The 12,199-nt window shown below is 41.4% G+C and overlaps 1 protein-coding gene across 1 annotated transcript in view; it reads left to right on the top strand.

Moving 5' to 3' along the window:
• The window catches only part of LOC145499805 (uncharacterized), an 8,081-nt gene extending 3,050 nt beyond the window's left edge, over positions 1-5,031 (top strand). The window contains exons 3-4 of the mRNA XM_081479326.1: positions 1,245-1,389; positions 4,348-5,031. Of these exons, the coding sequence (XP_081335452.1) occupies positions 1,245-1,389; positions 4,348-4,496 (294 nt within the window). The 3' untranslated portion in view covers positions 4,497-5,031. The remainder of the gene's footprint in view (positions 1-1,244; positions 1,390-4,347) is intronic.
• The last annotated feature ends 7,168 nt before the right edge of the window (positions 5,032-12,199 follow it).

The following is a 12,199-nucleotide window of genomic DNA, read 5'->3' as shown; positions in this document are numbered from 1 at the left end:
ACAGAAGAAATGTATATGTGAAAAGAGGTTCCTAGCTATGTGCTTATGTACTTTCGCCGGGGATGAAGAAGGAGGCGCCTGCAAAAACCTATGCTCTCCACCAGGTTCCTCACGGTGAACGCAAACCTTAGCAGCTCAAGCATCTAAAATCATATCTAGAGTGTAACCAAAAACTTCTGGGGAGAAAAAGAGGACTGAAAGAGGCTTGTAAACGAGGATGCTGATGACGATGATACAGGGCGCTTGGAACGATCCTGCTTCTGATTGGTTGCATAGAATTTACTTTGACCTGGCATTTAGGGATTAATTCAGATCTCTCTCTGAGACGGACGGATTTGTTAGCAGTTACGACACAGAGCTTCCCAGACAAGCGCCGATTGAGTTCGGGTTTGCTCGTTTGATAATGCACGGCTAATGGTGCAATCGGTGTTAGTATTCTTTAGTCCCCAGATATATTTGGAAAGACTGGTGACCTGCCAGTGTTTTCGGTGATCCATAGAATGTTTGTTTTTATGGTGGCTCTCAAAAGAGCCATTTTGAACTGCCACTCAAAGGACTGTTTTAAAATTTCTCCGCTTCAAGTTTTCGCCGTCCGAGGAACTGAGGAAAAACATTTTTTCTTTGATCGGTTTTAATTACTAGGTTGTCGATCGAGGTTTCAAAAAAAACTGTTTTTGGAATTATAACAGTTTCATCAGGCGTGAGAACCATGAATGTTTTTGTTTTTACTGCAATTTGAATGCGTTTGTATCACGATTTCAACACTCACGCATTCGAGCATTGTGTAAGTTTTATTTGGGCTAAAAGGTCACACTTCTTCCCTCCACTTCAAGTCCGAAGGCGTCCGTACGCCTAGGACCGGATCTGCGGCAGCTTTGTAGACGAAATCATTAACAAAGCGCAGAATCCGTATGCCTATAAAAGTTAAAACGTCGTTTTACATAGTTTTTGCTTTCGCTCTTTAGCAGGGCTGTCATTAAGTTCTAATTCACCTGTAGCCTTGATGATCTTCACACCCGTAACAAACTTGTTACTTTATAGGTGAATTGTATTAGCCATAGTCTAGTTCACCCATAACATCAAGGGTCCGTCAAACATAGCAGGTGTCATAGCAAACGTAGCAGGTGTCACGGGTTACGGCCCTTATTGACAGCCCTGTTTAGCACGTAAGCTTGACTCGAAGTCTTTGTACCACCACTACATCCTCAACTTTGTACGTTATCTGTTTCTTATTCATCTTTCAGAACACCGTCGAGGGACGAATTGCCTATTTCCCTGTGGTTGGTCGTTTAGATTGTGACAGCTCGTCTGAGGATCACAGAGGCTTTTGGCAACTTAACGGGTTTGGGTTGCTTAGTATATACAAGTCTGACTGGACAAGGTTTGGTGGTAAGTGGAATTCAAACTGTTACGGAGGTGATAATGAGAATAAACTAAAGGTTAGGCGAAGCTGGAACTGCAATACTGCCGCAATACAAAGCCTGTTTAACCTGCTAACCAAATATGACAAACATGTTTTGCACCTGATAAAGTTTCTAAAGTCTTCTGAATAATTTTTTTGCAGCTTCCAGAAGTTGACAACTGAAATCAAACAGCCACTTTACTCACCTATCCCGAACCTGTCAAAAAAAATGAAACATACACTTAGTGAAACTCCCCGTAGCGGCTGTTAAGCCACAATGTCAAATATAATCATGAATAAATTACTTTACAATAGTCTAGAAATCAACTGAACATGGACTTAGAAATAGAACAGAATAAATGAAGCTAAAAATTTATATACCGTTGGAATTGGAATTCCTTGAATAGTTTCATTAAAGTCTTTTTAAAATTATTTAACGAGGTAACATCTCTAATGGATTTTGGAAGCTCGTTCCATGCCTTGGCTCCACGAAAGCTGAAGGATCGTTGCCCTGTGGGGAGGCAACATTTAATGAAATACATATATGTTATTTGCCGGCTGGGAGATCCGTTTAGTGAAAAACTGTGACGGAGGTCTCGAAAATGCTGCCCGAGGCTGCGGGCCGAGGGCAGTATTTTCACTGAAGCCCGAGGTCACAGTTTTTAACTATACGGACCGACCCCAAGCCGGCATATAACATGTTTATTTTTTCCCTGCGGTAAATTGGTTTTATAGATTACAAATAGGTTTGTTTACGCAGCCCTTGTCATTGAATCGGCTTGCGCGACGTCTACTAACGATTTGTAAAAAATCTTGGCAACGAGCGAGTAACTCAGATAGTAGACAAAAAGAGATGTATTAAAGAACTGATTTTTTTCGAACTTTATGTTAGTTGCATTTATTTCACCAATTAAGTTCTCCAAAGTTGTTTTTGCGGTGTGAAATTTCGTGCGAAGTTTGAAGCTTACTACAAAAACAATTTCTGGCCGTCGTTGCTTTTAAAATCACTTGAAATCAGACTTTTCTACCGTAAATTAAATAGCAGAAAGCGAGGAAATTTGTTAAGTGTATTCCACAGAAATTCTCCTAAATATAGCAACGATCAGAGAGGTAAACTCGGCCGAAATTGACTCAAATTTTACGGCGAGAGAAACAAAGGATTACGCGCCATTACAGCGCCAAGCTACAAACAACCAAGCAAACTGGCACAGCTTCAAAACACTCAATTAAATTTACTAACAGTGACTTTCCTTGCCATTTTAAAGTGAACAGAGATAAACTTGCGTTGACTAATCGTCGATGGATGAGTAAAAAAGGCAAAAGATTGACGATTACCGCTAACTTTTAGGAGCGAAATTTAGGCAGCGGGAAAAAAAATCCGGCCCGTGGGCCGCATCGTAAAAAGCTGGACCAGTCACGTGCGTACGATCAGCCAATCAAATTCGAGGATTTAGGATTTCGGCCCGCTCAGATGCTTGAGAAAAAAATAAAAGTCGTTATTGCTCCTTGTAGTTCGGCTGTGGATTTGTGGGCGCTTTTTGACCCTTTGCGATAGATATCAAGAAGCGCCTTCGTTGACGCATTTTTACATCATGACACACTCATTAAACTTGAGTTTATAGTTGATGTCATGCCATCCTAATGATTTTAGTCCCTCGGAGAGCGACTAAAATCATTAGGGCAATTAGATCAAACACTCGCAGGTCAAAGTGCTAGCGCTACGAAGTAAAATGTTTCTTCGTCTGCGAGGATTAAGCGAAGAACACGAACAATGATTAATAATCCAAGAATTGAATATCAAATTCTACAACCGCAAACTCCAGTTAAAATCTTCATTTTTGCATATCGAATCGTACATGCTTTCCGATTGTTATGAATCCGAAATAAACCCTTGTTTTTTGCTTATCTATCTGATTGCAAACTTTGCTTGTGGGTCGTGTACAACTGCGTAGGGAACGACATTACAAGACTGGACGGACGAAATGCACCTTGCAATTATGTTATTCGCCTAGTCCAGGCCGAGAAAGCCCCTGCAAAATTCAAGCGAGGTGGCAGAGTGGCAAGCATGCATGTTAACCGCCTAATCAGGTACAGGACGGAAATAAAAATCTTCTCCTTCGTCGAACGCAATAAACACACAGGAAAACAATAAGCACAGCATGTAAGCAGTACCCTGTTCATTGTTCTGTGACCTTGGGCAGGACTCACATTGAGTTATTCGCGTAGTTACAGTACCTTTCTTTACCAAAGGAATATAGAGCGGGTTATGACAAGTTGTTTAGGACAGGCTAACAAAATACAGGACTATCAAAATTCCTGCAAAAACTCAAAGAAAACTATGCAGTTATGGAGGCCAGACCTTAAATGTTTCAATCACTTACTTTACAGTAGCAACAGCGCGCAAAACCAGTACAAATAACTCCGCTAAGCCTCATCCAGTTTGTGGCAACTCGTTCCGTGATTGGCCACCCAAGCACCTGCCTGCGCTCAGTATAGAAAAGCCGCTATAAGGAGCGCCAGGGGCTTTTGTTGTCTTATCGCCGAAAAATAGAAAAGCTCCTGATTTGAAACCTCATCGCAGATGGAAAATGCGCTCGTTATTGATGAGCATCAACAATGCAATGATAGTCGGTGATCTGCAAATATCTGACGATCTAAACCTCGGGATCGCATTAGAAATGTTGGTATTCTTGATTTTTCTTCAGGTGTGTTTAAAGGACCCTAGTCAGCCTCCGCCATATTCAATGCCTTCGAAATTGTTGATATTGCATGTTGGAAATCTTATTGCCTTAGTTTCACAGTGATTTCCTTCGTTTCCACATGCTCTGAATAAAAATATAATAGACAAACTCTCGCATGTAAACAAAAACAAAGGCGTGGCTGACTAGGGCCCTTTAACATGCAGTTATACAACTATGATTTATTTTTGTTTTGTTTGTCTAAAGGAATGAACACCGAGAAATTCAAATACACATGGGGCGGGGAGGACTGGGATCTACTGGACCGTGTTGTTAATGCCAAGTTAGAAGTGGAACGAATCAAGTACCCAGGCCTCTATCATCATTATCACAGTAAACAAAGGAAGTGGAATTGAAGCCTGGTGTAGCGGTGCCTGGAGTGTTTGGAGCGCGCTGCTGCGCAAAGTTCTTGTGCCTGGCCTACTGCCTCACTACGTCAGAAGATATTTAAATTTTCACGTCATACTACAACTACTAATGCCGCTGGACAGCAAAATTGAGAAATGTTCATATGATGGGAGGGGAGAAGTATTGTCACCGTGTCGGCTTCCAAACTTTCCTACAAGCAGTTGATTAAAAGGTAACATTAAAGATTGTGAGTGTTGTTTCGTTTTTAAAAAATTTTTATCAACTTTATTTGTTTTTTGCACCCCTATAATTCATATCTTTGCACCCACGTGTAATCTCCTCTATTTGTGAATTTTATTAGATGTAGCTGGTATCTCATAAATAGGGCCGTACAATTAAATATCTTCGGTACAGTCGAGCCTTCACTAACGGCCACCTTTGGCTCCAAAACGGCCATCCGTCAACAACGGCCGCTTTTCAGTTTTATCCCGGTGGACGGTCCATTCATTGAGACACAAAACTCATGATCCTTACCGCGGGCTGAGCCCGAAACGTTTAGTTTATTCGAACAAATTTGACACTTTTCAGAGCATTTTAGCCTTATATACGACTTTTCGGTAGCGTCACGCATCGTATGAGTTTTTTGCTCATTCCTACTGGACAACATGGTTATACTACCAGCCGACAAAGGACGTGCCACTGTTGATAAGGACAAGACTGACTACTGTGACAAAATGGACGCACTTGTTAACGACAAACTTACGAAGAACTAGAACACTACTCGACGCCAGCACTTCAACGTAAACTTAACAGCAAACTACTTACGCTTAAAAAGACTGACACTGTTGACACTCGATGCTACTATCGACCTGAGGTGCTCAGTACCACAACCACCGAACCTTTACGGACTACCGAAACTGCTCAAACCTGGTTTACCGATGCGACCTATAGTGTCATTCTGTGAGTCCCCTACGTAACTGGCTAAGTACCTGACGACCATACTGCAACCCTTAGTGACAAATCAAGACGCAAACTACAATCTACGAAGAACCTTATTGACGCTGTTAAGACAGTACAGATACCTGACGACTACAAACTTATGTCTTTTGATGTGAAATCACTGTTCACCAGTACTCCACTTCAAATGGCATTATAGTGTACCGAGACCGCTATACAACAATCTACTGTTAAACTACCGTTACCGACAGAAGACATCATGGACTTACTGAACCTTTGCCTTGCATCAACTTACTTTCAGTACAACGGTAAACACTACAAACAGTTGCATGGAACAGCCATGGGGTCGCCTGTTTGTGTTGTTGTCGCAGAAATTGTGATGCAACACGTGGAGGAACGCGGAACATCAGACGACAGTGGATTGAAAGCACGGTGTTCCTTTCAAACAACTGGAGCGTTAATTATCGTAAAAGACCCAATCGCGTGTCCTTGCTCTCCGTTTCTGCTCGTTTCCTGTTTTATTAATATATTTTGATTGTGTTGCGTATTGATATGCTACAACAAGCATTTTAGCAAATGAAAATGCTGTACTCCCCGAAAAAAAAAAAAAAAATGGTTTCACCTTTACCTCCCTGTGATGGCCATCTCTCAAACAGCCATTTTCCTCTGTCCTCAAGGTGGCCGGCGATGTGGGGAGGTTCGACTGAACTTTAAGATACCTGATATCTTGCTCTTGCCGTTACATTTGCTGTCCACTTTGCAGTCCGCGGTTAAGCAAACGATATTTTTTTTTAACTGACTTGGTTCTCTATCACGGCGGGTGCCTTTGCCCTAAGTACTTCGTTTCTGTAATTTTCCAAATGACTTCTCTTAGTATTAGTTGAGACTCCACAAGAGTGTTTTGTTGGATATTCTGGATTGATTTTCCTGTTTTTCCCGATATAGCTCTCCTCCTTACTTTCATCGATCAAGGAGAGCACATGGAAAACAGCGCGTCTTGATTTTTCCATTCGGGCATAACTACAATTCCTTGCGTCTTTGATCTTACCGTTACCAAAATTCCTTGCGTTTCGCAAAAGCCCCTACAATGTGACATTTTCCCGATTAGATAGCTGCCTCGTTCGCTCGCTTCAGGCTCACTCACACAAAGCAGAAGTTTAAATTGCTAGAAACAGCACGACGGCGGGCACAGAAGAGTTTGATTGACATATTTGGAAACCCGAGATGAATGTCTCCATAGAATGTCAAGTTTAAATTAAAATGCCGATTGTTTCAAATTAATATTCAAATGTTGAAGAAAGGTTTTAAATTAATAAAAGAATGTTTAACCTGATTAATCGAATGTTTTAATTTAACTAACTATTGACCAGTATTTTTAAATAGTTTGTTTGGAGCTTATGATTAAATGTTAGCTAATGTTCTAATTTTAACGGTCTTACATGAATGTTTTGCAGGTTGAAACTTTATAATTAATGCTGTAATGCACTAGTGATGCTCGTTTGTTTGAATAAAAACTGATCAACTGAATGTGGGCGCTACTAGGTTACCGTACAGGCGACTGTAACAACGCCTGTAGAAAACTTTGACGGTTCAATTTGCATAGAATTGCGACAATGTCTATAGCGGGAGATTAATTTTGTTTGAGAGCACTTCTCGACATTTCACTTGGGTCCAACTACTGTAAGAGCTTTACCTCTGCACAACCAAAACTGTCCGCACATATCGGATTGTAAGGGGTTAACCACAAGTGTCAGTAAAGGTAAAGCCGGATTCCACCGACCTTCTTCACTCTGTTTGAAATACAAGATGGTGGCAAGACTGATCTTCTCACCTGTTTATCGGTTTAATCCTCCCCAAGGCGCTTTTTGGTTGTCTGTACGATCACGAAGACTCAGACGACTGCTCAAGCTTCTGATAATAATAATCAAACAACTGGAGCGTCTCCCAGCAGGCCATCAGAACCAAAACAACGACATCGAGGGATTGCACACCGCTCTGAATCGTCGTGCGAGTGGGCAGTGCAGATTAGCTCTGTGTCAGATAGAAAACTAAAGCGGGTCCAGCGGGTCCAGCGGAAGCAGTACCGAAACCTGCAGGCGAGGCTATTCGACAGCTGGGAAAAATACGAGAGCAAAGCGAAGACCGCCGCACAGCAGCTGAAAACCTGCTCACATATCAACAGCCCGTCTTGTGGGAATTGAATAGGTCAATAAAACCCACAACCAAAAAACGGCTCCTTTAGGGGCCACCAGGTTTGCAAAAGAAAATGACCAGGAACAAACTATCAATAAAGAAACCTAATAAAATCTCAGGGGGGATTGGGGCGAATTGAAAGGTTCAATGGCAAATATGGCGGTTCATGACACAATCGGGAAAGAAGTAACATCAACAGTTCCTCTCAGAAAGAGAGAACTGACGAACTGACATATAGGCGAACTGACATATAGGCGTTGGCGAACTGACATTAGACGTTGGCGAAACGACTTCACACGTAGGTCGTTGTTTTACGTAAATGCACATTTGAAGACATCAATGTAATTTAATGCTTTCAAAAGGTAGAGACCGCTTTTTCATCAATCAAATCAAGTTTTCTCCTGCCTGTTCTGATGAAATATCTGCTCGTCTTCTTCGTCCTGTTCACGTGTTCTATTTCCAGCTACAGTATTCTGAAGAGACAACTAGAATGGTCGTCACAAGGCCTCGAAAGGCCTTTACCTGCTATTCAAAGTCATTTGAATATTCATATTACGTTGTAATTCGAGGTATTTAATATCCCAAATACAGTTAATTTTACCAGCGTAATACCCTAGGGTTGTCTCACTTCCTTATTGGTTCCTAGGAGATTTAAAAATGTTCGTGACATCAGCAGAGCGTCTCTTCCGAGTTTGACCAAGAAAAGGCAAATCGCGACCTGCCCTTCAACTCCCCACATCTTCGGGTGGAGCTCCAATTCAGTCTGTAGGTATCTGGGTCCACGTCGCCAAGAACTTTGTTTTCCTTTCCTTCCTGGTTACACCTCGTCCTGGCGCCGTTGGGGCCAAATACCACCACAACCCTTCGTCGCTTGTCGTCGACTCTCACTTCAACCGAAATGATGTGTCCATCTTGTTGTGTCAGCTTCAAATGCGAAACGACTCAACTTTAAGAAACGACCTTTAATACGCAACGACTAAACTGTAACTGACAAGAAAATTACAACACACGCGGTTCAGAACGAAAACGAATATTAATAGATTCCACGACAGTTCTGGGTTACGTAGCTCCTGCGAAGTTTAAGGTTAATAAACATAACAAAGGATTCAAACAGAATATGATACTGATCAGTGACATTCCACTTTGCTATACTTTTCCTGAACTTTTTTCAAATGTGTCACGATGTCACATACAGGTGAAAAGTTTCTGTTTTCGTCACGTGTGTCACGTGGAAAAAATGAAGTAAACTATATCTATTTAAAATAGATCATTTTGCTTTGGTCAAAAATGTCCCACACTAACCTCCATATCGTTTACCGCCTGACCCCTTTCCACACCCCGTAATAAACATCCAGTTGACGCTAAGCGAGGAACAAGTTAACACCGCGGCCTCTTAGACTTAATTCCCTTTTAGAACTTTAGAGAAGATTGAAATATGGTTAGAGTGCATGAACTGTAGAATTTGTGACCTTCCGATTGCAGTTGATAAACAGCTATCTAGTACAATCTGAGAGGTTCAACGACGTCCTAGGGGTCGACAGCTGTTTGGTTTTGTTGGAAAGTGTCGGCAAGTTATCCCTCTAAATTCTCTTTGAGCGGTTTTCATTTGAGTGCTGAAAAGTTATTGCTTTTACATCGATTTCGCTACACAATTACCTTACGAAACTCACGCCACTTTTCATCCAATTAGAAGTAAAACCAAAGCCAATCGGAACTCGTGCGCACTCGTTTTCCCGCGCTTCGCGTCAGCCACAGCTTCACTGGATTGTCTGTGTCTTCTGCGACTGGCTAGAGAGACCACTTTTGATTTTGGTTTTACGTGAATAGACCTTCTTCGACTGGGCGGTTTGTTGCCCCATTTCAGACCATGTGATGATACTCTTGAGAATTCTTCCTTTCAAATTTTCAAATAGTTGCGTGTATATGAATAAATAATGTTTAGATGAATAAAAGAACAATTCTCTAGAGAATATCACGTGGTCTGTAATGGGACAACACACCGCCTAAGCGAAAAAGGTCTATTACGTCACTCAAATGAAAACCGCTCTAATAATTATAGCAATACAACCGAAGAGTGGGTAGTCGTTGTCAGCGGCAGCTCAGTTTGACCAAAATAATTAAGAGCAGACATCTTAACTTTTGTCTGAAGACATTTTGGCTATGAGCGAAGAGCGCATATATGGCTGCTTTAATAAACAAAATTCCATTGTACAACTGCATTGACAACAATGATAAATGGTATTCTCATCAAAGGCGAGGGTAATGAACCGCCAAAAAAATCGAAACAACAGTATGATAGAGCGGTTTTTAATTAACTGAGGTAAAAACCAAACCAATTACTTACCATTTAGACTACTCAGCCAGTCTCAAACCGTAGTAAAAACCAAAACAAAAACCAAAGTGATGCCTGACTACTTTTCGACAGGTGCCCATAAACAAAGGAAGGAAAGACAACAGGACAGGGAAGGAGGTGGGTTGAAAAGGTTGAGAACAGAATGTCGAGCAAGCTCGAGGCTAGATCAGTGAAAGTACTTGGTAATCAAGAGCCCAGAGGGGATATTCCCCCAAGGGGAGAATCCCACATGATTATAAAAAGGAGTGGGATACTCCTCGTACCTTTTAGAGATGAAAAAAGCGGTTTTGGTACCTTTTCTGGGAGCTTTCTCGGAAAAAAATCTGACAGGGGATAATGTTTTGTTTTAGAATTGGTATCTCTCAGGGGTGAAAAAAAACTTCAAGCCACGCCCACAAAACAGGATCTTGGTACCTATTAGGGGTTCTTTTCAAAATGTCCGACAAGCACCCCCGTCCTTTCTATATGGGAGTCCCCCCGGGGGATATTCATTAATCATCAATTATCAAGCTTGCACTTTTCTTCTTGTGGATGTTTTAACTTTAAGTTACTATAAAGTAGCAGTAATTACAGATTTGACATCAACACTTTTCAGTTCACCGCTTTTCAGTCTCAAATGTGTTGCCCGTTACCTACCTAGCCTGCATGGTTCTCACTACGACATGAGCACGAGAATGATGAGTATAAAATGTTTAAACAGGCAACTGCAGACTAAGATCCTGCTGGTATACGTTGGATCAATAGTGATCTAATCGGCTTCACATAGAAAATGAAGAATATAAAAGCAGAAACCGACACAACGTAGGATTACTTTTTAAATTCTATACTATATTTCGGCTGACCAAACCAGCCTTCTTCAGGTACAATGGAATTAAATTTTACATTGGAAAGGAAACATCATTCCCGCCAAATTCATGAGTTTGCTCATAGAGCACTTTCATTATTGAAAAGGGCCGAATCACGTGTCCTTCCTCTCCGTTTCTGTTTGGTACCTGTTTTATTAAGGACGTTCGCGCGAAATTTTTCCAGTCGATAGAAATTTTTTTAAATTTTTACTGCAGTCAGATAATGAATAAGTTGTGTCACAAATGTAAAACAATTTAGGGTCACCGTCTTCGTTTCAGGGATAAAGCGTGGGGAAAACCACCCTGATTTTGAAAAGTTGGCGAAGGTAATTCAAGTTGGTCTACAGGGGTTTATAGTTAAAAATATCGAAGGTGAGACAACAGACGCAAACGATCTTAGTCATATTATGTAAAAGTGGGTTTGTTGCGTAAATTATTCCCAAAACGTAGAAAATCGTTAGAGAAATTGATCCATCAAAAGAAAAATAGGGGTCACCGAACGTCCAAAATCGTTAAACCCAGGCAAAGCTATAGCAATGGCCATCTGCCCTTTTATTGTTCATGTTATTACTTAGCACGGGCGCTCGATGCATGACGTGGTGTGTATATTTGCGTGAGCAGTAAGGATGCTCAGAAACAATTATCACGATCGTCCTTAATATATTTTGATTGTGTTACGTATTGATATGTTACAACAAGCATTTTAGCAAATGAAAATGCTGTACTCCCCGAAAAAAAAAAAAAAAACTGGTTTCACCTTTACCTCCCTGTGATGGCCATCTCTCAAACAGCCATTTTCCTCTGTCCTCAAGGTGGCCGGCGACGAGGGGAGGTTCGACTGAACTTCACGATACCTGATACGTTGCTCTTACCGTTACATTTCCTGTTCACTTAGCAGTCCGCGGTTCATGTTTCAACCTCAAGACTAGGCTCGACTTCCAGCCGCGTTCCTTCCCTGACAAAGACCGGACGCGAGAGAGCGGCAGAAATCGAGCCTACCTCAAGACCTACCTCATGTGCTAAATGATTTGCGTCAGCATTTCGATTCAAGACCGCAAAATCGTTAAGAACCCACGTTAAGGCTATGGCTTTTTTTTGAGAGCTTTAACACTTACATTAAGCAAACGATAATTTTTTTTAACTGACTTGGTTCTCTATCACGGCGGGTGCCTTTGACCTGCTTACTTCGTTTCTGTAATTTTCCAAATGACTTTTGTCAGTATTAGTTGAGACTCCACAAGAGTGTTTTGTTGGATATTCTGGACTGATGTTCCTGTTGTCCCCGATAGCTTTCATCCTTACTTTCATCGATCGAGGAGAGCTCATGGAAAACAGCGCATCTTAATTTTTTCATTTGGGCATA

Source organism: Orbicella franksi, chromosome 10 (genome assembly GCF_964199315.1).
Source record: "Orbicella franksi chromosome 10, jaOrbFran1.1, whole genome shotgun sequence".
In the NCBI taxonomy this organism is placed as follows: domain Eukaryota; kingdom Metazoa; phylum Cnidaria; class Anthozoa; order Scleractinia; family Merulinidae; genus Orbicella; species Orbicella franksi.
The sequence above is the reverse complement of the archived record's forward strand: the minus strand, read 5'-3'. Positions and strand labels throughout refer to the sequence as shown.